This window comes from Physeter macrocephalus, chromosome 1 (genome assembly GCF_002837175.3).
Source record: "Physeter macrocephalus isolate SW-GA chromosome 1, ASM283717v5, whole genome shotgun sequence".
In the NCBI taxonomy this organism is placed as follows: Eukaryota; Metazoa; Chordata; class Mammalia; order Artiodactyla; family Physeteridae; genus Physeter; species Physeter macrocephalus.
The window spans coordinates 104,989,292-105,014,046 of NC_041214.2; the positions used below are offsets into that span (position 1 = coordinate 104,989,292).

A 24,755-nucleotide genomic window follows, 5' to 3' on the forward strand; every position below is an offset into this window, starting at 1 on the left:
ACTGAAGCTACAGATTTGGTATTATTTAGCATAGACTCAAAGCTCTTATACCCATAATATTTCTCAACCTAATATGCCATCAGTTGTAAGAAAGAAAAACATTGCAAGTTAAACTGACATGCAATTTTAAAGATGGTAAAATAAAAAAAAAATCTATCTTAGAATTGATAGAATATGTGTTTCAACTTGCATATAAGTTTAAGATGATTAAATGAGCCAGGTTGATGACAAGATGCTATTTGAGATAGAATATATAGAAATGTGTGAATCAGGAGATGAACTCTAAGGTCTCATTACTTGTGTGTGTTTAAGATCTCATCACTTGTGTGTGAAGATAGAACCTTTTTAAGATATGGAAAAGTTCTTTCTCTAAATGCCTCCTAAAATGATTACATGCTCAGAATATGCACAGGAGTTCATTCTTGTGAGCACACAAATGTGTTTTTATATGTTTCTATTCACTGCTATTTTCTTATTCTCAGTGCATTCAGCTTCTGCAGAGGTTAACATATAACGTCAAAATTTTGCATTGTGGTGCCAATATAGATGAATTAATTACATTCCTGATTGATCGTATGTGAGTATGCAACCAAACATGTAACCAAATAATCTACTGGTTTAACTAAAACCGTGTAATAGTTCTATTTTTCTTAAATAAGTTTTTCCAACTTTTTAAACTGAGTGAGGCTGATTCTTGTTTATTCCTCTTAGATGATTTCAAGGATCAAATGGTGTAAAGCAGCTTTACTTTTTATAACAAAAATTTATGAAATAAATTGATTGAGACAGAAAAACTTATTGAAACTGAAAATTATGTTTATATTTAATCTTATTGACCGAAGAATATACTGATGAGATAGCACATGGTTACTCTGACAATTATTTCTATATTTGTATGCTGCAATTGAGTAGGATCATTTAGTTTCAAAACCTGAAATAAATGATCAGTACTATTCAAAGCTTGGCAGTCTTCACATGTTAATCAGATTTTTCTTTGCTTAGAAAAAGGAAGGAATTTAAATGTGTAAATGACTATATAATTTTGAGTAATTTAGAAGGAACCTAATGTTTTTATCTTTTATTATTTTTCTTAAAACAACAGTCAGTCTTCTGAAGATGAGCTGACAATGCCTTGTCTAGGATTATTGGCAAATCTTTGTCGGCACACTCTTTCTGTTCAAACGCACATAAAGACTTTGGTAAGAAGTTTATAAAATGTTTTCTCTCTAGTTTTGTGGTGGGCTCTATGCTTAAAGAACATTTTTTTCACCTTTTTATTAAAAAAATTTTTACAAGAATTCTCCTGTGTTATCCAGCTGACCCATCAAAGTTAACAAAGAATCATATTGACATATAAATAACTTGACATATTCCAGCCTTCATATATGTTTAATCAAGACAAGTTAAGAGTTAATAAACTGTTAAATACTGAAAGTTTTTCTTCTCCGTAGCATCCCATTATTTGTCATATTGAATAATACAAGAATTGCTAAATTATTTTGTGCTGATAGAAGGGAGACATGGGGCTTCCCTGTTGGCACAGTGGTTGAGACTCTGCCTGCCAATTCAGGGGACATGGGTTCGAGCCTGGTCTGGGAAGATCCCACATGCTGCGGAGCAACTAAGCTCGTGCGCCACAACTACTGAGCCTGCACTCTAGCACCCGCGAGCCACAACTACTGAAGCCCACGTGCCTAGAGCCTGTGCACCGCAACGAAGAGTAGCCCCTGCTCACGGCAACTAGAGAAGAAGCCCACGCGCGGCAACGAAGACCCAGTGCAGCCAAAGATAGATAGATAGATAGATAGATAGATAAATTTTATTTTTTTAAAAAAAGGGAGATACGCCATTGGCAGTTGCATTTACCTCAGTCTCGTATTTCCACAAAATCAATTACAGCTCTTCCAGAAAGATTTATGAGTAAGTGCCTAACATCACTACCAGTACTTGTGATAAGTAAAGGCACTCAAGTGAGGTTAACTGAGCCACTGTTAGAAATATATTAAATCAGGAAAGTTCATTGATTCTTTAAGGTGCTTTGTGAACAGTTCCCTTGCTATGCAATATTCAGTATTACTTGTTTTAAATTAAATAATATCTCATTGTTCATGTGCTGGATTTTTCTGACCTGGTCTTATTTTGTTGGTGGAGGTTATTTTGAGCCATGGAACTGTTTGAGAAAAGTAAACATTTGCTCATAAACCCATGACTACACACTGCTCTTCACTTAGATTGTACCTGTCTATACTACTGTAAGCAATATGTGAAAGTATCATCTTACTCCTTGAATGATCTCTTAAGTTGATAATAATGTTTAATAAAAGTTCACCTACTCTGTGTAAGATATACTTTCTAAAACAAAATGTAAGACTCATAATTTTTTTATTCTAATTTATTTAAAAATTTTTTTCTTCCTCAGAATAATGTGAAATCTTTTTATCGAGCTCTTATAAGCTTCCTGGCCCATAGTAGTTTAACTGTGGTTGTGTTTGCACTTTCAATATTATCCAGTTTGACATTAAACGAAGAGGTTGGGGAAAAGGTAATTTTTTTTTTTTTTTTTTTTTTTTGCAATTTACAAAAATAATTCTGAAGTTTATATTCTCTGATACTTTAAAAGTCATTGAGACTCTTTGTTGAGTTTTCGGATGGTCAACTTAAATTTTTTTGTATAATATACTTTTCCTGATTTGTTTTTAAGCTGTTCCATGCTCGAAACATTCATCAGACTTTTCAACTAATATTTAATATTCTCATAAATGGTGATGGCACACTAACTAGGAAGTATTCAGTTGATCTACTGATGGATCTTCTTAAGAATCCTAAAATTGCTGATTATCTTATCAGGTATGGCTCTCTGACAAATTTTAGGACTTTTGTTTTTAAACCAAGATGTATTTGTAATAAACAAAACAACCTTTTTAGATTTAGTAAACTTGGTCTCTACTGATTCACAATAGACTGAAATCAAGATGTTTTCATGTGCTTTATTCACATTCTTTTTGCTCTCCTGACTTGAAATGTAAAAGTATAACAAGGGTGTGTGTGTATGTTTCAGTCTTTGTCTTAGGTAAATAAGGTTATGTCATTCTCCAAAATATACATATCTTGATTAATCTGTTTCAAAACAAGTTTTACATCTGAACAGTATGATTTATTTTATATAGAAATCATTTTTAATGTATCAATTTCATAATTATCACTTGATGTATATTTTTATTTTGAACCTAGGTATGAACACTTTTCTTCATGTCTTAATCAAGTATTAGGTCTTCTTAATGGAAAGGATCCTGATTCTTCTTCAAAGGTATATAAAAACACAGCTTTTTGTTTTAAAGTTTTTAAAAACTATAATGTGCAGAAAAATCCAAGTGCATAGATCTCTGAACCTTTACAAGATGAACACAGCCGTATAACCAGTATCTAGAGCAAGAAACAACATTACCGATACTTTGGAACCTTCCTTGTATCTTCTTAACTGGCATAATCACTTTGGAAAACTGTTTCATGGTGCCTGTTAAACACATGTACACCCTATGACACAGAGATTCCACTCTAGCTATGTAGCCAATAGAGACATTTCACCAAAAGACATGTAGAAAATGTTAAATAGAAAATGAAAGTTTAAAACTGGTACTATTTACAGAGCGGGAAAAGAGATCTACAATACATATATTGAACAAAGGACTCTTATCTAAAGTATATCATTTAAAAATTTGTACCTATAAATGAGAAAAAACACTGAACCCAATAGATAACCTGAGCAAAAAAAAAACTTAAATTGGTCAATAAATATGAAATGGTTGCTCAACTTCATTAATCTTCAGGGAAATGCAAATTTAAATGGTAATGCAATACCAGTACATACCCACCAGATGGTTAAAATTAAAAATGTGGATAATATCAAGCATAGATGAGAATGTAAAAAATGTAAAGAGAGTGTCGCTGTACTCATGGGCTGAAAATTGGTACAGCCATTTATGAAAACTGGTATTATCTACTAACATAGGACATATGCAACTATGACCCAGCAATTCCACTCTTAAATATTTACCCCAAAGAATCGAATACTTGTGTTCACCAGAAGACATGTACAAAACATAGCAGTACTGTTACCAATAGCCAAGAATTGTAAACAACCTAAATGCCATCAACAGTGGAAATAAACTGTGGTATATTTATACGTTGGAATACTATAAGCAATGAGAATGTGTGAAATGCAGCTGCATGCGAAAATATGAATGAATCTCACTAAGATAATGCTAAGCTAAAGAAGCCAGATGTAAGAGTATACACTATAAGATTCTATTTATATATAAAGTTCCATGTGAGTTTTTAATATAAACTGGCAAGCCGCTTGAAAAATTTATACAGAAATGCAAAGATCCAAGAATAGCTAAGGTAAAATTAATCTCTGGTGTCAGAAATCTCATGTGGAGTAGTGGTTGGGGCATTGTCTGGGAGGGGACACAAGGGGACTCTGGAGTTTTAGTGGAATTCTCTTTCTTGACCTAGTTGCTAGTTATACAGGTGTATTCACTTTGAGGAAAACATCTAGCTTTGCAGTAGCAATTGGTATGTTTACTTCCCTGTATGTTATACTTACACAGAAAGTGTAAATGAGAAAGTATTTGCTTGTATGTGCAGAACGTATCTCTGGTAAGATAAATAAGAAACTGGTAATATTGTCTGTTGCTTCCAGAGAGTGTAGTTAAAGGTCAGGCTAGTACCTTTGACTTTGGAACCAAAAGAATGTATTATCTATTCAAAAACAAGTACTACAATTTATATTTAAAAGAGAATAAGTCAAAGAGTTTATCATATGTAACATAGTAAATGCTAATGGGCTGAATTCTGTTAAAAGCAGACACTATCAGGTTGATTAAAACACAAATCCCAATTGTGTGCCATTTACAAGAAACAGATGAAGAAAGGTAGTAAATAAGTGAGTAGGCAAAGCGGTACCAATAATTTTTTTTAATGATAAGTTGGTAGTAAATGAAATACGGTAGAATTTAACTTAACAGCTAGTAAACAAGTTGATGTGGGATGCTATGTAATGGAATAAGGTTCAGTTATGAAGCAAGGAAGAAATGAAGTAGAATAGGGAGGCAGGCTAAGGGGCTGATTGCCAAACTGTGTAAACAATGTGAAAGTAGCCATCCTTAAGCTTTTAAAGCTATGGGATGCCACTTTTAAATATTATCCTAAAGTATGCTTTATAGCAGTTCTTAAATCTTAGCATGATAGCAGGTATTCTTAATTACTAATTTTATTTTTTCATTTTTGAAACAACATGTTTGTGCTGAAAAAAAATTAAGTACTGTAGAAGGTATATAAGATTAGTTGAAGTTGCCCTTTCTTCTTTGGCTCTCACAATCCTGTTATTAGAAGTAACTACCATTAACAAATTTATTTGTAACCTTCTGGAACCTAGTGACACATTTTGAAAAATAATACTCGGAAAAATTGGAAGCAACTTTTAATTTTTATTTTATTTTCTTTAAAAATGTATATCATTTCCAGCTTCATTGTTTGGTTGCTTTGTGCATTCAAGTCTAATGAAATTGACATTTAATGAAGGCTTTATATTGCACAGGTTTTAGAATTACTTCTTGCGTTCTGTTCAGTGACTCAGCTGCGCCACGTGCTTACGCAGATGATATTTGAACAACCTCCATCTGGCAGCACCATTCTGGGAAGCCGTTCTAAGTGTTTAGAACCTCCTGTAGCTCTACTTCGTTGGTCAAGCCAACCTTTGGATGGATCAGAAAACTGTTCTATTTTAGCACTGGAGTTGTTCAAGGAAATATTTGAGGTACTAGAGTGATTAACAAATTGACTTTTCCACTTTTATGATTCTCAGTGAACAGTTTGTTTTGTAAAATGTTCATAATAAACTTCCAGTTGTTCATACACTTCAGGAAAGTTTCTCAATTACTAAACTCCCTACCATTCAGCTACTGAATTTCTTTTTTCTGGCAAGGTCACAAATATTAGCGAGAATTTTGTTTGTTTTTTTTTCACTGAATAGCTTATATATACTCCTTTCAATATAATAAGTAAAGGTATTGACTAAGATTTGTATGGGTTGTTGGTGAATGACTGTGCTTCTTGCAGTAGTCACATTCTGTCTCTCCATCTCAGTAGATACTGTCTACTCTCTTTATGGAATGGATATATAGAACATTGGATTAAGTCAGTCAAATAGAGTGGAGCATGCCAGGTACTTAGGATATAGACAGAAATCCTTTCCATAGAGGCCTTTACATTCTGGTAGATTCTACTCTCTAGGTCATTTAGTATTCTGTACTATTCTCCCTGTTTTTATACCCATTCTGTCTACCCCAGTATCTTACTAGAATGTTTACCCTCTCATGACTGGATCCTGTGCACAAACCAAAATGTTTATGAGTGATTAAATATATTTGTTAAGGATTATGCACAAATTATTCTGTTTCATGTTGATCTTGACTGTTAACAGTTAGTTTTAGCATTTAAAAAGTGCTTTGAGATTCTTGATGGGAATTATTTGTGGTTGTAAAGTATTAAGACCAGTGTCTGTTATTTAGTTATTGTAATTACATTTAGCAAATTTGGGATATTTGTTTTCAGTACATACTTTAAATTTAGAATAATTTTTAAATCACAGATACAGTCCACTTTAAAAAGTCTTGTTTGCATTCGATTAACCCAAAACCTTACTGTTGCATTTGAGAAAAAAGTCATCATAGCCCTCAAAACTGGATAAAAGGGTAGATTTTAAATAGGAGACACAGGTCAAAGAATTTTTGAAGTAATTACAGTTGACCCTTGAACAACATAGGTTTGAACTGCTTGGGTCCACTTATATGTGGATTTTTTTTCAATAGTAAGTACTACAGTACTACACAATCCATGAGGTTGGTTGAATCCGTGGATGCAGAACCACAGATACAGAAGGCCAGGGCCAGCTAAGTTGTACTGAGACTTTCGACTGCATGGTGGGGTCAGCGTCCCTAACCCTTACATTGTTCAAGGATCACCTGTATAAGAAATTTAGAGTGTTGCAGTTCAGTGATGACCGTTTATGTATTCTGTATTCCATCTCTGTTTTTATTTTTAATCATTGGTGGTGGTGAATTCTCCAGGATGTCATAGATACTGCTAACTGCTCCTCAGCTGACCGTTTTGTGACCCTTCTGCTGCCTACATTCCTTGATCAGCTTCAGTTCACAGAGCAAAATCTAGATGAGGCCTTAATAAGGAAAAAATGTGAAAGGATGGTCAAGGCCATTGAAGTTTTGTTAAATATCCTTCAGTATAAACATGGAAACTACTTATTTTTTTAGAATTGTATTTACTGCATTTTTGTCTTTATAATTTTGTTACTTCTCGTGCTTGAATTTGTTCAGAATTATTGAACTCGAGTTTAAACTTACAGACCTGATATTCAAGGAAGAGTCTCTTAAAAAGTTACCTAGACTTTTTTCCCCTTGTTTTTCTGTGTAAAACTTTTAAGCTAAAGAACATTTCCAGAAATGCTCTTTAAACTTGATCTGTACATTTTTATCATAATTTGAGATTAGGAGATATATTCTAAAATAACTACCCTGATACTCTCTTCTGATGCAAATTGCTGCCCCTGGATGATGTGTGGTGCCATTCTTTGATGGAGTGTATCAGATAAGAAAGAAAAATTGGTAGTTATTATTTTAGCTTAGTTTTCTAGCTTGTGTTTTAAAAATTAACACCTCTATAAATGTTTCAATAAAGATGACATTAACACTTGGTTATAAAAAAGATAACCTTGTATTTCAGAGCAACAAGAATTTGCTCAACTTTTCTGCCCTAGAGCAAACTCCGCATCTCTTTAGTCTCTTCTCTGAGCTGCTGCTTCTTAATTTTCCTCTTTCTTGATGGTGGTGATTCTCACCTCTGGCTATGTATTAGAATCATCTGGAGAACATTTAAAAATACTGACTCTTGAACATTACTTCCAGCGATTCTGATTTAATTAAAGTAATGTGAAACCCTGGGGTGGAGGAGTGTTTGTGATTGACTGTTTAAACTACCCAGGTGATTCTAACATGCAGCCAAAGTTGAAAGCCACTGCTGTAAAAACGCATTATTATTTTGCTTGACCTTAGAAATACTATCTGTAAGATATTCAGGCCTTCTCTCATTGAATGGTACCAAACTTAACCCTTTTTAAATGATAGATATTCAAATTAACTACAGTACAGGAAGAGAAATTGAGGAATAACAAATGAGAAAATAAATTCCCTTATTTCAACAAGTATTTATTGAACGGTTGTGACACCTGTTAATAAAAAGCTAACATCCAGTAGAAAAGCAGATCCTTCCTCTGTTTTACCTTTGAGTCAGAAACTTTTGATGTCAGTCCCATATCTTGCCATTTGTCAGTCACTTAAATGCTCTGAGCTCTAGTTTCCTAATCTGTCATTGAGGTGTAACAAGAATTACACCAAATTGCAGGAACAAGAATAATTTGTATGAAATCATCCTAAAAGCTGTAAAGAGCTATAAAAATATGAGGGGTTTTTTTTGAGAATTTTCTGTTTGTGTTCCTTAACAAAACTTACCTCTGTGTGGAGAGGATGCTCTAAAAATGCATATTGCAAAAATTCTGACGACTATCAAATGTACCACTCTGATAGAGCAACAATTTACATATGGCAAGATTGATCTGGGGTTTGGAACAAAGGTAGCAGATTCTGAATTGTGGTGAGTATATGAAATACAAATGGCAAAACGGTAATAAAAATCAAAAGATGTAATGATTCTCATTCCTTTTGGAGGGTCATCCTTGGGTATGTTCAGTTAAGCCAAGGTGTAACAGAATTAACAAAAATATTTTCATGATGAATTTTTTAAAAATTCGTTTAATTCATAGATAACATGCTTCTGAACAGAGGTATTAATATCTGTGATTTATTTTTCATTGTTTAGGTTTGTCTTATTTTAATTTGTTGTGATTCTCTAAGGGTCTTTTATACCTGAACATTTTTTTTCTAGAGTTCCTTTTTGACATTGCCTGAGTAATTATTTTTATATTCATTTAACTTTATATTTTGAAGGGAAAAAGCATGAAAAAACAGGGATCGTTTTTATTTCAAAGAAATCCATCACTGCTGAAGGTTTCTAATAACAAAGACAACTCTTCTTCTTTAGCATGTAAAGGCTTATGGTTAAATGTGGATTTTCACTGATAGTAATGAGATTATTTTATCCCTCTCCTCCCCCATGAATCAAGTCCATCTAACAAGTCTTTGTTCAGGACCTGCTAAATGCTGAACACTGATTTGTTCCAATTTCCATAAATGTCAAAACTGTCAATAATTACATTCCTCAAGAACAAGAATTCTCTTTTTACTTTTTTGTATTCCTTTTCAATTACAAGGCTGAGAAAAACGGCTTAGTATAATTCATTCAGTAAATATTAGATATTCTTTATTGCCTAAGGTTGCCCTCTATTGTTAATATTTTAGTGACAAGGCTAAGAATTAAATGAGTCATGTTGCCAATGCTGCTAGTAATTTCAAGCAGAAAGTTGAAGCGTGTTGGTATTTGAGATTAGAAAAAGAAAGACTGTCTAAACTTAAACTGTTAATGCCAGTTTGTTCTCTTTGGATCTTGGGTTATAAGGATGTTGGTCTCTGATATTTTTTCTTAAGAAACAATGCTTAATCTTCTTGAGGTTTAAGAACAAAGGTTTTGGGTTTTTATTTTCTTTAGATGTATGGACAGAAATAAGCTCTAAGCAATTTTTGAGTTATCTAAGTTAAATATGACTTATTTTTAAAGCAAACTTGCTGCTGATGTAATTTTGAAAACTCTTGATTTGATGAACAAACTTAAACAGTTGGTTCCTGGTATGGAAGTAAGCTTCTATAAAATCCTTCAGGTGAGTTTAAACTCTTCAAATATTGAAGTTGATTTATATATAAATGTTTCCTATTATATGTTTCTGTTGTAATATTCTTAATCTTTAGAAGATTAATGTTTTTCTTAGAACTGGCCATTGGAAGGAAGTTTTAAATTTGTTGTCTTACATAACTATAATATTCTCACTACACAGTTATTTTATGTAGTTTCACAGGAATTGAACATAAGTGCTCCTGACTCTAATGTATGGGATGTTGATAATTGCGGTGCTTCCACAGCCTTTTCCTTTTTTGTGTCATATTTCCGGTTTCTTCATTTGTTTCTATTGGCATTGTGGTAGGGGGGAGTGGTATTTGTTCTGGGGTGTTTGTTTTTGTTTGGGGTTGATGAGGTAGGGTTTTAAGATGAGGGAGACTCCTGGAAGAAACGGACTTGATTGTGAGTGATAATAAAATTAGAGAGGTGTGCAGAAAATAGTTAACTTACAGATTTCAATAATAATAGTAGCTGAATAAAGAGCTCTAGATGTTTACCTTGATATCCACAAAACTTGGCTTATAACAGATATTTAACAAACGTGTGAATTAAGTTACTATAATAACACAGATGTCTCCAGTGCCTGTATAGACAGGGTAGAAGCCAAAACTGGATCCTTAGGCAGGGTCTACTTATACACTTTGAGAGCACAGTGCTTAGGAGATGGGGATTCAGATGCTGACTCCACCATTTCTTAGTCAGTGCAGACTTGAGCAAGTTACTTCACCTCTCTGAGCTCCAGTTTTCTTGACTACAAAGTAGAAATAATGATCCCTGTTGATGGGAGGAGTTATGAAGGGTTACCATGAGGGTTTTGGAGATAAAAGCCATCTCTTATAATTCTGTGGCATTAGATTATACTTGAGTACCTATAAAATACTTAGCATTCTAAAATGTTGGTAATTATAAAGGATTTATATTTTAATACTTTTCTCTGATTTTATGTCAATAAAATTTTTTTTCAGAATAGAATAGATGATTTGAGACTTAGTACTAAGTATGTAAAATTTACTGACATGAAGGACTTAACACTTTAAAGTATAATTGTTACATTCACTAAATTAAAATTTTTTATTGAGTTAGTTTGAATTTTACTCTTATTTTTTACTTAATTTGGAAATGATTAGCCATTTGTTCTTATAGCTAGTTTTTCTTTTAAATGGTAGCTAGAAAAATAAAACAATAACTCAAAACATCAGTCAGGTGTAGGTGATATTTAAATTACTCAAAGTATTTAAGACATGATTTTCATAGGCACAATAAAGCATTCAAAACCTTTGCCAGATTTTTTTAAGCCAAGCTTACTATTGATTGTATAGACAGTTATAACAAGGTAAAGACTGATAAATACATTCAAACATCAGGTAGAAACACTTTCGAATTTGCCTAGAATTATTTTATGATTTAGGTCTATTTATTCACCTTACTCTTGAAGACCTGACATTATTTATTCTTTCTGCCTTTTATTTTCTGGTTTCTGATTTACTTAGGATCCTCGCCTGATTACTCCCTTGGCTTTTGCTTTAACATCAGACAGTAGAGAACAAGTACAGTCTGGATTGGGAATATTATTGGAAGCTGCTCCACTGCCAGATTTTCCTGCATTAGTGTGAGTTATAATCATTTGCGGTGTCTCTCTTGTGGTGCTGGAATACCCTGCCATGTTTCTTTAGTAGTCCTGAATATAGATAGATTGGAAAATTCGTGAATTGAAGACTTCATTGTAATAGTAATTTTTCAAGTGAAAAAAGTTTTTCACTTAAAAAAAAATTTGATTCCCACAATTCAGAAGGCCAGATGTATACACACTTAGGGAATAGCTAGATCCATCCAGGTGATTAAATGTATTATCCAGAGGCTACGCCTCTCTGTCTCAACACCTCTTTTTAACATAGTAGCTTCTGTACTAAGCTTACATCCTACCAGTTTAGTTTCTCCATACAAAGAGTTTTTCTTTCCCAGCGGTTTGAGTGATAAGTCTAAGCATCGCTTTCATTCACCAGATCTGGGTCGTTTACCAAGGAAGGGATTCCTAAAGAAAAAAATCTGTTATTATCAGAAGGTGGGATAATGGCCAGGCAGAATTATATACTATGTTCCAGAAGGTGGGATAATGGCCAGGCAGAATTATCTACTATGTTCATCTGTTTTAAACATTAAGAGAATATTTGCAATTAGGTTTGAAAAAAATTCAGATTTTCGGTGCTGTCTGTAAACTAAATGGCTGACAAAATGTCTAGTAGGGTTCTACTTTAATTTTAATAAGTTTAGGTAGTTTATATGAATGAATTTGCAAAAGTGTTGAATGAACTGAGACAGTTGTTAAGTGGTAAGACATTCCTGTATGCCAGGGGTCAGCAAACTCCAGACAGCAGGCAGGAGCTTATTTTTATAAATAAAATTTTATTGGAACAAAGCCACACCCATTCATTTTCATACTGTCTGTATTGTCTACATCTACATTTATGCTACGACGTTAGGGTTGGGTAGTTGTTACAGAGACTGTGGATCCTCAAACCTAAAATACTTAACTACCTTGTCCTTCAAGAAAAAGTTTGCCAACCTCTGCTATTTCTGTTAACTGACTGAGCAAACTCATTTTTCAGAATTAATAATTTAAGTAGTCATAAATTAAGAGATGAAGAACTGTGGAAAACACGACCTAGAGACCATGTAATTGAAATTCCTTTCATTTTATCATATTTTTTAACAACTAAATGGATAAATAGAGAGCTTCTCAAATTACAAGGTAGATATCTATGAGGCTGCTTTATTTTGTGGTAGCTTGCGTCTTCAACCGTGGTAATCTGACAGGAAACAAAATCCCCCACGCTTCAGAGTAGAAAGCTTCAGCTTCACTGAAAGGTGGAGTTTCACCCTGTGTCTCTGTATGTGCAGCCTTCCTATCATTTCACTATGTCTTTGCCATCCCTCCCTGTCTTGTGTTGTATAATTTTCTCTTTGGACACTGTATCAGATGTCCACTTATGCTGTTTTATTTATGTCCATTTATGCCTATATTTACATTATCTTAGTTTAACAAGGTGCATTTATATACTCGATGGGTCGGTAGGTAGGTGTGTAGGTTGGTTTTTTGGAGTGTGTTTGTTTTATTTAAACATTTAAAAAATGTTTAAGGTGAGGGCCAGCTTGTGCCAGGCCTTCTTCTAGGCATTTTGAATATTGCAGTAAATTAGGGGACCTTCTGTCATGAGGTTTACAAAATGTTTCACAATGAGCATGTCACTATGGGTGGAGGGCCCGAGGAAGTGGGTCTGAACTGAGATCTGATGATAAGAAGGAGCCAGTGCTATGCAGATCTAGTGGGAAGAGTGTTCTAGGTAAAGGAACAACTTGTACAAAGGCCCCGAGGCAGGAACAAGGTGGGATAAATGGCAGGGGCAGAATGGAAGTCAGGTTGGTGAGAACATACTGACTGAGAAAGGGGAAGGGCAAAGGAAAAAGTAAAGGCCAGGTGATGTTGCCCATGGTTAGAAGGATGTTCTTACCAATACCAGTAACTTTGTATTTAATTTTTACAAATAATCCACACTCAGAAACTAGTTCTAATGCCTCCAAACCAGAGGTCGAGTTGTCATTATAAAGCGTTGTGAGTAGAAAAGAGTTTCCTCTGGCAAATTTAGGATATTTACCCAAATCCTGCTTCATCATAGATTCCAAGATTATTTCAGAAATATTGGAAGACTTACACTCCCCAAAAGACCCATTCTCATTGAGTCCCTAATTCTGTTCCAACTCTGCCTTTTGCTATATTTTTATACAATTATTTCTCTTTTTTTTGATTCCCATTCAGACTTGGAGAAAGTATAGCAGCAAACAACACCTATAGACAACAGGAAACAGAACATATGCCCAGAAGAATGCCTTTGCAATCATTAAATCACAGTTTTCCAACATCAGTAAAATGTTTAACTCCTCCACTTTTGAAAGATAGAGTTCCTGGATTGAACATTGAGGAATTAATAGAGAAGCTTCAGTCTGGAGTTGTGGTGAGTGATAAATAGCCATTATAAGTAGGATTCTGCCTGGAACATACCAACTAAATATCAGCCCTTCTTATAACATTTATCTAAACAACTTTAGATGCAGATTTGATCATTGAAACCTTATCTTTTACTATAAAAAGTGGCAGTATTCTGGAAAGTTTGGAAAGAGGAAAAAATCAGTCATAAAATTCCCGCATTTTAACATGGCCGTCATCTTCCCTTAGTCCCCCGCTAACCAGCTCAGCCTCCCGCCGCCCCGCACCACCCCCGACTTGAATGTACTTTAAATTCCCACAGGCGTATCAGATCTTACCCAGATATTCTTTTGCAATAGCCAGGTTAGTGAAATGGTTGTGACCTGCCTGATATGACATTGTTTCAATGATTTAGTCTCACATTAGGCATTTATTTTTTATTTTGTTGAGCGTTAACAATTTCTGATTTAACTCTATTAAAACCCAGGTAAAGGATCAGATTAATGATGTGAGACTATCTGACATAATGGATGTATATGAAATGAAACTATCCACATTAGCTGTGAGTACAAGCTTATTTTAATTATGTGTAACAGTTAAGCTTTAAGAGATGTTTTCCAGTAAATGATGAAGATTAATGATATGTTTTCTTACAGTCCAAAGAAAGCAGGCTACAAGATCTCTTGGAAGCAAAAGCTCTGGCCCTTGCACAAGCTGATAGACTGATTGCTCAATATCGCTGTCAAAGAACTCAAGCTGAGACAGAAGTGTGTACAATATAAAGACACATCTGTTTAGTAGAAAAATAAATGTAGTAAATAAAACGTACAAAATATTAGTTTTATTTTCATTACTCTGATTGAAGTAAATTGTCCTTAGCATTTAACTAGTACTCCCTCTGTCTCAAAACTGTCTCCCCTTTAATTTTGGTTACACAATTATCTTCTGATTTTTTTTTCCTACCCTAATGGATACTCTTTTCCTATATCCTTTTTTTCTACTCACCCCTTAAATGTTGAGTTTTCCAGGATTATGTTTTAATCCCTTTTCCCTTATTTAGGTGATTCATGGTTTCCAGTCATTACCAGAATGTTAATGCCCCCAATTTTATATGCTGAACCCAGATCTTTTTTCTCAAGCACTAAATGTCTCCTGTGTAGCTCCATTTAAATATACATCACATACTTCAAACTCAGCAGAACCAATACGGAACTCATCACCCTCCCTTTTTCAAAATGTATTGTTTCTTATGTGTTCCCTGTACTGTTCTTAAGAGTTTTCCAGACAAGAAACATGGAAATCACACAGTTTACCTTCTACAATTAGTCATTCACCAAGTTCAGTTGAATTCTACCTTCTAAATACTACTTTTTTTTTGCATTGTCTCTATTCTTTTTTTTTTTTTTGCAGTACACGGGCCTCTAACTGTTGTGGCCTCTCCCGTTGCGGAGCACAGGCTCCAGACGCGCAGGCTCAGCGGCCATGGCTCACAGGCCCAGCCGCTCAGCGGCATGTGGGATCTTCCCGGACCGGGGCACGAACCCGTGTCCCCTGCATCGGCAGGCGGACTCAACCACTGTGCCACCAGGGAAGCCCGCGTTGTCTCTATTCTTACCACTGTTTGCTGCAGGTCAAATTATTTTCATTTTTCACATGAATCACAGCAGAGCCTCTGATGGGTCTTCCTACCTTTCCTTCCTCTCAGCCACCCTCAACATACAGCCAAAGGCATCTTTCTTCTGTATTTAGATCTACCCTCCCTTCTTCCTCCACAGCCATCCCTGAGGCAGTACTCTGGTTCCATTGCCCCTGTGCTGAATATCCTTCAGTGTCTCACTGTTTAGCTCAGAAGAGAGTTTAAATTCCTTAGAACTTACTGCATTCTCTGCAGTCAGACATATTAGATTGCTTTGCAGTTTCTGAAACTTGACATACTCTTCTGTTTTCTGTCCTTGCACTTGCTCTTCTGTGTCTGGAATACCTTTTCCTCTCTGTCTCTAACTTTTAATAATCCTTCAGATGTTAGTTTTAATAACTCCATTTCCCAGGAAGCTTTCTCTGGTCTTCTTCCCACACTTCTGGTGATCCTCCCACCCTGTGCTGGCTGCCCTCTTTATAGTACTTCTCACACTGTGAAAATTGTATGACCCCACTTCCACCCTTGATGTTGGGGAGCAGAACTTGTCCTCTACCCCTCTAGACTGGCCTAATGATTAAATTGACAATAAGACAAATTTATTTGGTAAATCTTTTAAATTGTAGAAACTGAGCATATTATGTAAATGATAGTGGAAAAGTATTCCATTTTCTTTTAGGCACGGACACTTGCTAATATGTTGAGAGAAGTTGAGAGAAAAAATGAAGAGCTTAGTATGTTGCTGAAGTCACAGCAGGTTGAATCAGAAAGAGCCCAGAGTGATATTGAGCATCTCTTTCAACATAATAGGAAGTTGGAGTCTGTGGCTGAAGAACACGAAGTACTGACAAAATCCTACATGGAACTTCTTCAGAGGTAAATTAAGAAAGTAAAAGTTTCTGTGTAAGGTTAGAATCTAGAATGAACACAAGGCATTTCTCTTCTGTGTCCCTAAAATCCAATTCTGAGCATTCATATATTCTGACGATACTATAAGGTAAGTAGTTAGCAAGAAACTTATGTCATAGTGCAATGAAGTATTGCTTACTCAAACTCAGTATCATGGCTGGAAACAGAATACAGGTGTCTCCGTTTCTTTCCAGTTGACTCTACTTCTTTCCTTTATTCATAGAGTCATCAGTCATCTGGGATGTTAGCACCTCAAGGATAAGTTTTGTCCATTTTGTTCACTGAGAAATCCCTAGGGCCTAGAACAGTGCTTGATACATGGTTAGACACTCCATAAATAATTGTTGAATGACCTTAGTTGTCACAATTTATATCAGGTTGAACCATATGAATTGGCCATTTCTGCAGATCAAAAGTGGTTGAATATTAACAGTTGTCATATAATTCAGCCTAATAGCATAGAAATTTGGGTGTTCATGTTTAACTCACCTCTTAATTTGTAGTCAGTATTTCTCTTTGATGTCCTTGAATGTAGTTTACTTATATGTATGACTGTATCTGCAGAATAAATTCTTATAGGTGAACTGCTGGTTTAAAGGGTGAGTGCTTTTAAATTTTTGGTTGATTGCCAAATTTCCCTCCAAAAAGGCTATGCCAATTTATATGCCCACCCACTAACAAAGTATGAGATTGATCGTTTTTCCCTCCCTTGACACTTTTTATCTTTTACGCCAGTTTTAAAACTTATGAATTATAAGGAAGACCAGGAACAGTTATGTACTTTCTACCAAACAATAAAAATAAAAACACTCTAGTTAACTTGTTTCTTGTTTTTCTTTATACTTTAAGACTGGTTAAGATTTGAAAAAATGTTCTTCTTTCTGTGGTATTAATGTAGAGATGTAGAAATTTTTACCTTTGCAAGGTCCGTGTGCTTATTTTATTTGCCCATCAATAAACATGAAGGGTGGAAAATGTACGGCATCTAGAAAATTTGTGAGGACAAGGTGATTTTTAAACAGGATATTTTCCCCCAACAACTTTTTCTGAAGTCTGATTGTTAGAGGCAGCCCCAATAAAGTGGACTATTTGTGTTAAGTCAGGGTATAAGAGAAAGTAGGCAGTGGTCCAAGAGAAAACGGGCTTTCTAGGACCTGCTTATGTTCCAGACAGTGATTGAGGGGTGGGCCCAGAAGTAAAACTCCAGCCTTGAGGGGCCAGGTGAGTAACAAGTAAATGAAGCTGGCTGGGGAAGGTCATTTGTAATGGTAGGAATATCTAAAGGCATTCAAATTCAGAATTTTAAAAACTCTGTGTGGGACAAGTAAAACACTTTATTGGCCACATTTGGCCAGTGCCACCAGTTTTTTGGTCTTTGTAGTTAGAGGCATGAAGAGAACATTTTATGCTTAAGATAGTTAGGTGTCAAAGTATTACTTTGGAAAGGATTCTTTTATGTGGTTACCTTGCAGGTAAAAATAAGCAGGACTATAAGATGCAGAGCTATAGAGGCAAGAGAAATTTAGAATCCTCAACTACTTAATTCATTAATTTGACATTTTTACTTAAACATATATTATGCCCAAGAGGCCAGTGATGAAAGGTGCAAGTTTAATTTTTTTTAAAGACGTCATCCTTTTATAGAAGTTGTTTCAGTTTCTGGACTTAACTATAAAGATAGAGGCATGTATTTTATAGCAAATTATGTAATGCAACGTTATTTGTAAATGAAACTCTTTATCCATAAATATGAAGTTAAAGCCCCACATGTTTCCACTTCATAGTAATTTTTACCTCCTCAGTCAGCCAAAACATATCTTTATTATCTTTTAAACTAACTCTGCTTATGTCACACTTGTTCATGCAGCATTCCTCCTCTTCCCTGCAGTATATGCAATTTGATCAGCAGAAATGGTAAGGAAGACCCTGAGTTTCTTTTCTCCATCATATGTGCTCCTCCATAAAAATATCACCTCATCTTGTCTTTTCAGGAATGAAACTGCTGAGAAGAAGAACAAAGATTTACAGGTCACGTGTGATTCTCTAAATAAACAAATTGAGAGTGTGAAAAAGTTGAATGAGTCACTCAAGCAACAAAATGAAAAGTAAAATCTCTAGTTCTTTATTCTAATTATTTTGGATTTTTCAAAAACAAAATGATTCCCTGTATATAGAACATTGCTTTTTATAGGTAAAATTAATGGAATTATTACTTATTGTAGATATAAAGTGCATATTTGGCAGAAGTTAAGGGTGATTACCATTCTTTGGAATTTCCTCTTAAAATACTTGTTGGGGAGAAAAAGGAATGATATGATTCACTGATGTTTTCTTCTGTATTGTTTTATAACTTCAGAACTATTGCCCATCTAATAGAGAAAGAAGAACAGAGAAAAGAAGTACAGAACCAACTGGTAGACAGAGAATGTAAGCTAGCAAGTAAGTAGCTTATTTAACAAATTTTCTATATTTTAACATATCTTGTGTTGGAAGAAAAAACATGAGTGGTTTTTAGTTTGCTGTTTCATATTTTCTACTTCTCTCATTTTTTTAAACCTTAAATCACATCTTAAACAGCTCTCCTTTTCTTGCCATAACATTTTACAAAGTAATTTAGTTAGATTGATCAAATTGAAAAAGCAATGCATTTTTTTGAAATCTAGGAGTTATAGGAAATGATTGCCCTTTTTAAAAATAAAAATTTTTTAAAGAATGTAACAGCAGGTGGCAGTGCTAGGTAACTTTTAGTTACTAGCTTCTTAATGGTAGTAGTTCTGAAATGATCCACAAAAACATTGTTGTTCTAACTCACTTGACTTAGAGCACAGACATCTACCTATATAATTTTTCATAGTTTTCTCTTGCCCTTTTCTAACCCTTAACTCTGAGGATTGTCCTTCCTCTCATTACTATATATTGTGTTTAGACTAGAGGAAGAGGGAAAGACATGGAGATTTGGCATTTTTTGTAGAATACTGGCATAGGAGAAGAGTTTCATGGTGTTTTTTATTCATCAAGTACTGTATAACTTTTATTTCTAGCAAGATGTTCTTCTTCTTTCTAGTTGTCTCTTTTTTGCTCTTATATAACATAATAGCTTCTAAACCTTTTCACGGTAATGTCAGTATAGGACCTTTGAGTACAAAGCTGACTGTTTGTTTGTTTTAAGACCTGGCACAAAAAATTAAAGTACAAGAAGAAAAGATTGAAGCCTTACAAAGAGAAACGGAAGATAAAGAAGAAGCCATTGGTGTCCTTAGAAAAGAATTAAATAGAACAGATCAAATAAGAAAAGAATTGAGCATTAAGGTAAGAATCTGTTGCATTCTCATTTGCAGTAAAATGAAAAAGTCTTATTTTGTGGAAAAGGTGAATATGGACAAATTAATGTTCTGTTTCTTTAGTAATTTTGCTTAGAAGATAATATTAGAATCTCAAAGTGATTTGACAATTGTTTGTTATGAGGGGTCTCACAGTGTGAAAACTTGTATTTCCTAAAATTATTACACATTAATTAAATGTATACTGTGTTACAGCACTTGCTGCTTTAAAGGGGGCAAAGGATACAGAAAGGGGTTCCCAGTTCTTAATGTCACATACAGGTAGCTACCTGTATATATGTATATAGCTGCATTTCTCAACTTATAGGGATGGTGATAATAATAATCGTAGTTCGTATTTGTTTAGAACTTTATAGTTTACAAAGGACTCTTTGAAATGTTTTTCTTAATCTTCCTCCCTTTAACAAATATATTAATATATAAGTATTAATAAATATTTTCATCCTACAAATGAAACAGAATCTTGGGTTAAGTTACTTGCTCAGGGTTAGTCACATAGCTAAGTGAAACAGTAGACTTATATATTCTAAGGTCATTGCTCTTTCTACATTATCATGATTGCTTGAGTGCAGTAGCCATGAATAGTGCTTTCTGGACCATCTCCCACCAGGAAGATGAGAACAGACCAAGATTAAAAAGACTGAACAACTACAGAGCATAAGTGACAGAAGAGGCATAAAATTTAATGCCACATTTACAGATATCCTGGTTCTGCCTTAATGTGTTTATCTTAATAGTAATTCTAAATAATAATATGTAGTATTTTCTGCAAAAGTCCAACTGCTAGCATTGACTTAAAAGACAAATTGAACGTGTCTCCCCAATTTGTATTATATTGTTTATCAACTATTGATCTTAAACTTACCATATAATTAACTAAAATATAATACATACCATAATGTATCTTTTGATATGGTTGTCTTACAAATAAAAACTAAGGACATCTTAAAGCATGTTTCTGTGAAGAGAAAACACGCTAAGTTGTTTGTTTTCTTCAATTTCTCTCCCCCATGCCCCTTTTTTAGGCTTCCTCCCTAGAAGTTCAGAAGGCTCAGTTAGAAGGTCGTTTGGAAGAGAAAGAGTCCCTGGTGAAACTTCAGCAAGAGGAGTTGAACAAACACTCTCATATGATAGCAATGATCCACAGTTTAAGTGGTGGGAAAATAAATCCAGAAACTGTGAATCTCAGTATATAGATATGTATTTATCTACTGGGAAGGTGGGGTAGGGAAGGTAATTTGTGACTCTAAAACAAGAGCAAATTATTATCTAATTATTAATTTAGTAAAGAACCTGATCTGATACATGTTTTTATTTGGTCTTAAAGTTTTACTTCTTGTTTCTGGATTTTATTGCTTAAAGCTTTCTTTGGTTTTTACTTCAGAATATTCTTCTTAGCCTCCATTATTGTTTTTTCTAAGTGTTTTCTTTTTCCTTAGTCGCTTTCCACTCTCTTCTGCTTGTTTAATTTATTCTCATTTGTGATTAGATTTTTAAAATCAGATGTCAGTGAATTTATTTTTCCTTCTACTTTTATTGAGATATGATTGACACACAGTACTGTATGAGTTTAAGGTATACAACATAATAATTTGACTTACATACATTATGGAGTGGTGACCACAGTAGGTTTAGTGAACATCCATAATCTCATAGAAACAACATCAAAGAAATAGAAAAAAAGGTTTTTTCCCTTGTGATGAGAACTCTTAGGATTTATTCCCTTAACAACTTTCACATATGAGGTAAAGAAAGTGTTAATTATCTTTATCATGTTGTACATCTCTAGTACTTTGTCTTATAACTGGAAATGTGTACCTTTTGATCACTTTCATCTGATTCCCCCTTCATCCCCACTCAGTGAATCTAAAATAACTTTATTACTGCATTGAAAATGTAGTAAGATACATGGTATAAGTTCTAAATTTTTTAAACATGCAGTGAATATTTGCAGAAATAATGTATAAAAGTTAGAAAATAGCTGATATATTGTGACTGTATTGTTTGTCACATAAAAAACTGTAGTAACTTACAGAATTATCAATATTTATGAATTTCTTACGATTACATACAGATAACTTGGATTCTACCTTTGCCACATATTCAGAAATTTATTATTTGTTAATTCTGATGTGAATTTCATTTGATATATTGCCTTTCATTTACATAGTTTTTAATTAGGCTGTTTAATTTTAAAGCATGACTTAAATGTCCTTATTTATGTATCTCTTTAATACAAGGGAGGGCTTCCCTGGTGGCGCAGTGGTTGAGAGTCCGCCTTCCGATGCAAGGGACACGGGTTTGTGCCCCAGTCCGGGAGGATCCCACATGCCGCGGAGCGGCTGGGCCCTTGAGCCATGGCTGCTGAGCCTGTGCATCTGGAGCCTGTGCTCCGCAACGGGAGAGGCCACAGCAGTGAGAGGTCTGCGTACCGCAAAAAAAAAAAAAAAAAAAAAACAAGGGAATTTTTCAGTTCTCTTCATCTGAATCAAATGTTCTAAGTAGTATTTACAAAGAGTTTTTATATTAAAAATTTTGGTTGATTTTATTGCTATGCTATTACAACCATTGATTTTACTTGGTATTTTCTTCACTGTTTGTATCTGTTTGACTTAGGTAACTTAGATTTACTTCTGTTTTTCAACCATAGTATATCTGAATTTATATTTAGAAAATACATTTTTATAATTCACTATTTACATTAAATAATATCAAACTAATAGTTCTGTATATTTGTATACATTTTGTACAGTTACGCAAATTTTTTAAAAAGCATTGTGTAACACATTTTAAATTGCTACTCTTTTCATAAGGGGTACATTCTGTTTCTTTTTGAAACTGCATGCATTTTCAATTTAATATGAAAAAAATGTTGAAATGGAGATATATGACTGAAGAGCAAAAGGCCCTTTAAGATAAAAACCAAAAAATTCTATAAAATAAATACATAAATGAACCAAAGAGTTCTAGGGAAAAATCAAGCTAATTTTACAGTTTAGACATCTCAAGACACTGAGCCTAGCCAAGGGCTGCCCAGTTGAACTTTTTGTGGTGATGGAAATGTTCTGTATCTATGCTGTCCAGTACCATAGCCTTTAGCCACGTGTGGCTGCTGAGCACTTTAAATGTGTCTAGTGCAGTGGAATAATTGAATTTTTAATTTTATTTAATTTTAACTGTAATTGCCATCCTACTGGACAGTGCAGATCTAGCCATTCTTGCAAGTATGCATTTGTTTAAGCCACTCAGTTTGCCTATTGTTAAAGACCTATATAGGCAGAGACTCCATATGTTTTTCAGCCTTTCTTTAATACAGTAGTTTTAACCTGTTAATCTCTTCTCCCTGAAGAAGAAAAGCCATATTTCAGTTTTAAAGGTGAGTACTAATTGTCATCTGTCTTCACTTCTCTTTTTTCATAGTCTTTCTGTCTCTCGTAGCATCTTTCATATTGTTCCTGTTGTGTTGTTTTTCTTAACCTTAGTATGTTGGCTACCTTTTTTTTTTTTTTGGTTTTTGGTTCTGTGTACCTCAGATCAGAAAAACAAGTGTGCATGTGTAAATGTGTGTATTTTTTCTTCTTTTGTAAAAAATTTTATTTTAAGCAAGTTTGAGTCACTACCATTGTCAGAGTTTTACAAATGATTTCTGTGTGTGTATTCCCATTTCTTAATGGGGAATACAAAACTAAGTAAACACATCATTATATTAGAATTGTTCATATTCTCTAAGAATTTTGCTATAAAGAGTTTGAATCCAAGTGTACATTAACACACTTCCTTATACTGTTTACACTTGCTACTTGAACAAATAGAGTTTCCATGGCTGATTGGAGTTATACTAAACTGTCATCTATTTAATGTCAGGGCAGAAAAAAAATGCTCATTAAAAGTTTAATGCTGTGTTTTGGGAGAAAATTGTCAGAGTAGTGCCCTTTTAGTTTTCTTTATTATATGTTGCAAAAACTAGTTATTTATGTTAAGGATGTAGTGAGGTTCTATCCTGAGTTAGGACTGTTAGTTAAATGAAAATGTAACTGAATTTCAACTTCTACTTGAGGCTCATTCTTATATGTTTTAGGTACCTCTAATCAAGGTATAGTCACTGAAATACATAACCCTATTTTACTTAGATTTTTTTTCTTTTCCTCTTTTCAAATAGTTATGAATTGTATTTACTACTTTGCTTTTGACTTGCCTACTGTTGGATAAAACACATGTCCTGTGTGTGACTTAATTCCTTTGCAGAAATCAGCATACATTTTCTGTAAAGGGCCAGGTAGTAAATATTTTAGGTTTCGTGAGACATACGGTCTCTCTTACAAATACTTAACTCTGCAATTGTAGCATGAAAGTAGCCGTCCACAGTACGTAAATAAATGGGCATTGCTGTGTTCTGATAAAATTTTATTTACAAAAGCAGTTGAAACTTTGCTATTAAATGTTATATCTTACTGATTAATTTGACCCTTTTATCATTAAGAAATGTATCACTTTATCTTTGGCAATCCTTGTCTTCACATCTATTTTATTTGATATTAATATAGCCTTTTTATGTTTTCTGTTGGCCTGGTATATCTTTTTTTTTTTATCAACTTTTAACCTGTGTCTTATAAAATGCATGACTTGTAGACAGTATGTAGTTGGGTCTTGCTTTTTTACCTGTTTTGACAAGTAAGTCCTTAACTTTCACAGTCCACTCGGAGTTAATATTGTACTACTTAACATAAAATGTAGAAACCTGACCACTAGATTCTCTTATCCTCATCCTTTATGCTGTGGTTGACATGTATAAGTATATACATTATTGACCCCCAAAACAATGTTGTGGTTTTTGCTTTAAACAAGTATATAGAAATATGCTGGCTTTCAACATCATAATATATTTACCTATCTGCACACAAAAAGACACACAAAGTAGTGCCTTCAATGTAGCATTACTATTTTTCCTTCTGGAAATAATAAG

The 24,755-nt window shown here is 34.1% G+C and overlaps 1 protein-coding gene across 1 annotated transcript in view; it reads left to right on the top strand.

The window, feature by feature from the left end:
• The window catches only part of CIP2A (cellular inhibitor of PP2A), a 30,698-nt gene extending 6,274 nt beyond the window's left edge, over positions 1-24,424 (top strand). Inside the window, exons 4-21 of the mRNA XM_007119236.4 lie at positions 483-577; positions 1,103-1,199; positions 2,420-2,542; positions 2,702-2,847; positions 3,232-3,307; positions 5,600-5,818; positions 7,131-7,290; positions 8,586-8,727; positions 9,808-9,907; positions 11,415-11,533; positions 13,739-13,934; positions 14,394-14,468; positions 14,563-14,673; positions 16,222-16,418; positions 18,443-18,556; positions 18,808-18,890; positions 19,621-19,760; positions 20,818-24,424. Coding sequence (XP_007119298.1) covers positions 483-577; positions 1,103-1,199; positions 2,420-2,542; positions 2,702-2,847; positions 3,232-3,307; positions 5,600-5,818; positions 7,131-7,290; positions 8,586-8,727; positions 9,808-9,907; positions 11,415-11,533; positions 13,739-13,934; positions 14,394-14,468; positions 14,563-14,673; positions 16,222-16,418; positions 18,443-18,556; positions 18,808-18,890; positions 19,621-19,760; positions 20,818-20,988 — 2,364 coding nt within the window. The 3' untranslated portion in view covers positions 20,989-24,424. The remainder of the gene's footprint in view (positions 1-482; positions 578-1,102; positions 1,200-2,419; positions 2,543-2,701; positions 2,848-3,231; positions 3,308-5,599; positions 5,819-7,130; positions 7,291-8,585; positions 8,728-9,807; positions 9,908-11,414; positions 11,534-13,738; positions 13,935-14,393; positions 14,469-14,562; positions 14,674-16,221; positions 16,419-18,442; positions 18,557-18,807; positions 18,891-19,620; positions 19,761-20,817) is intronic.
• Positions 24,425-24,755: the final 331 nt, after the last annotated feature.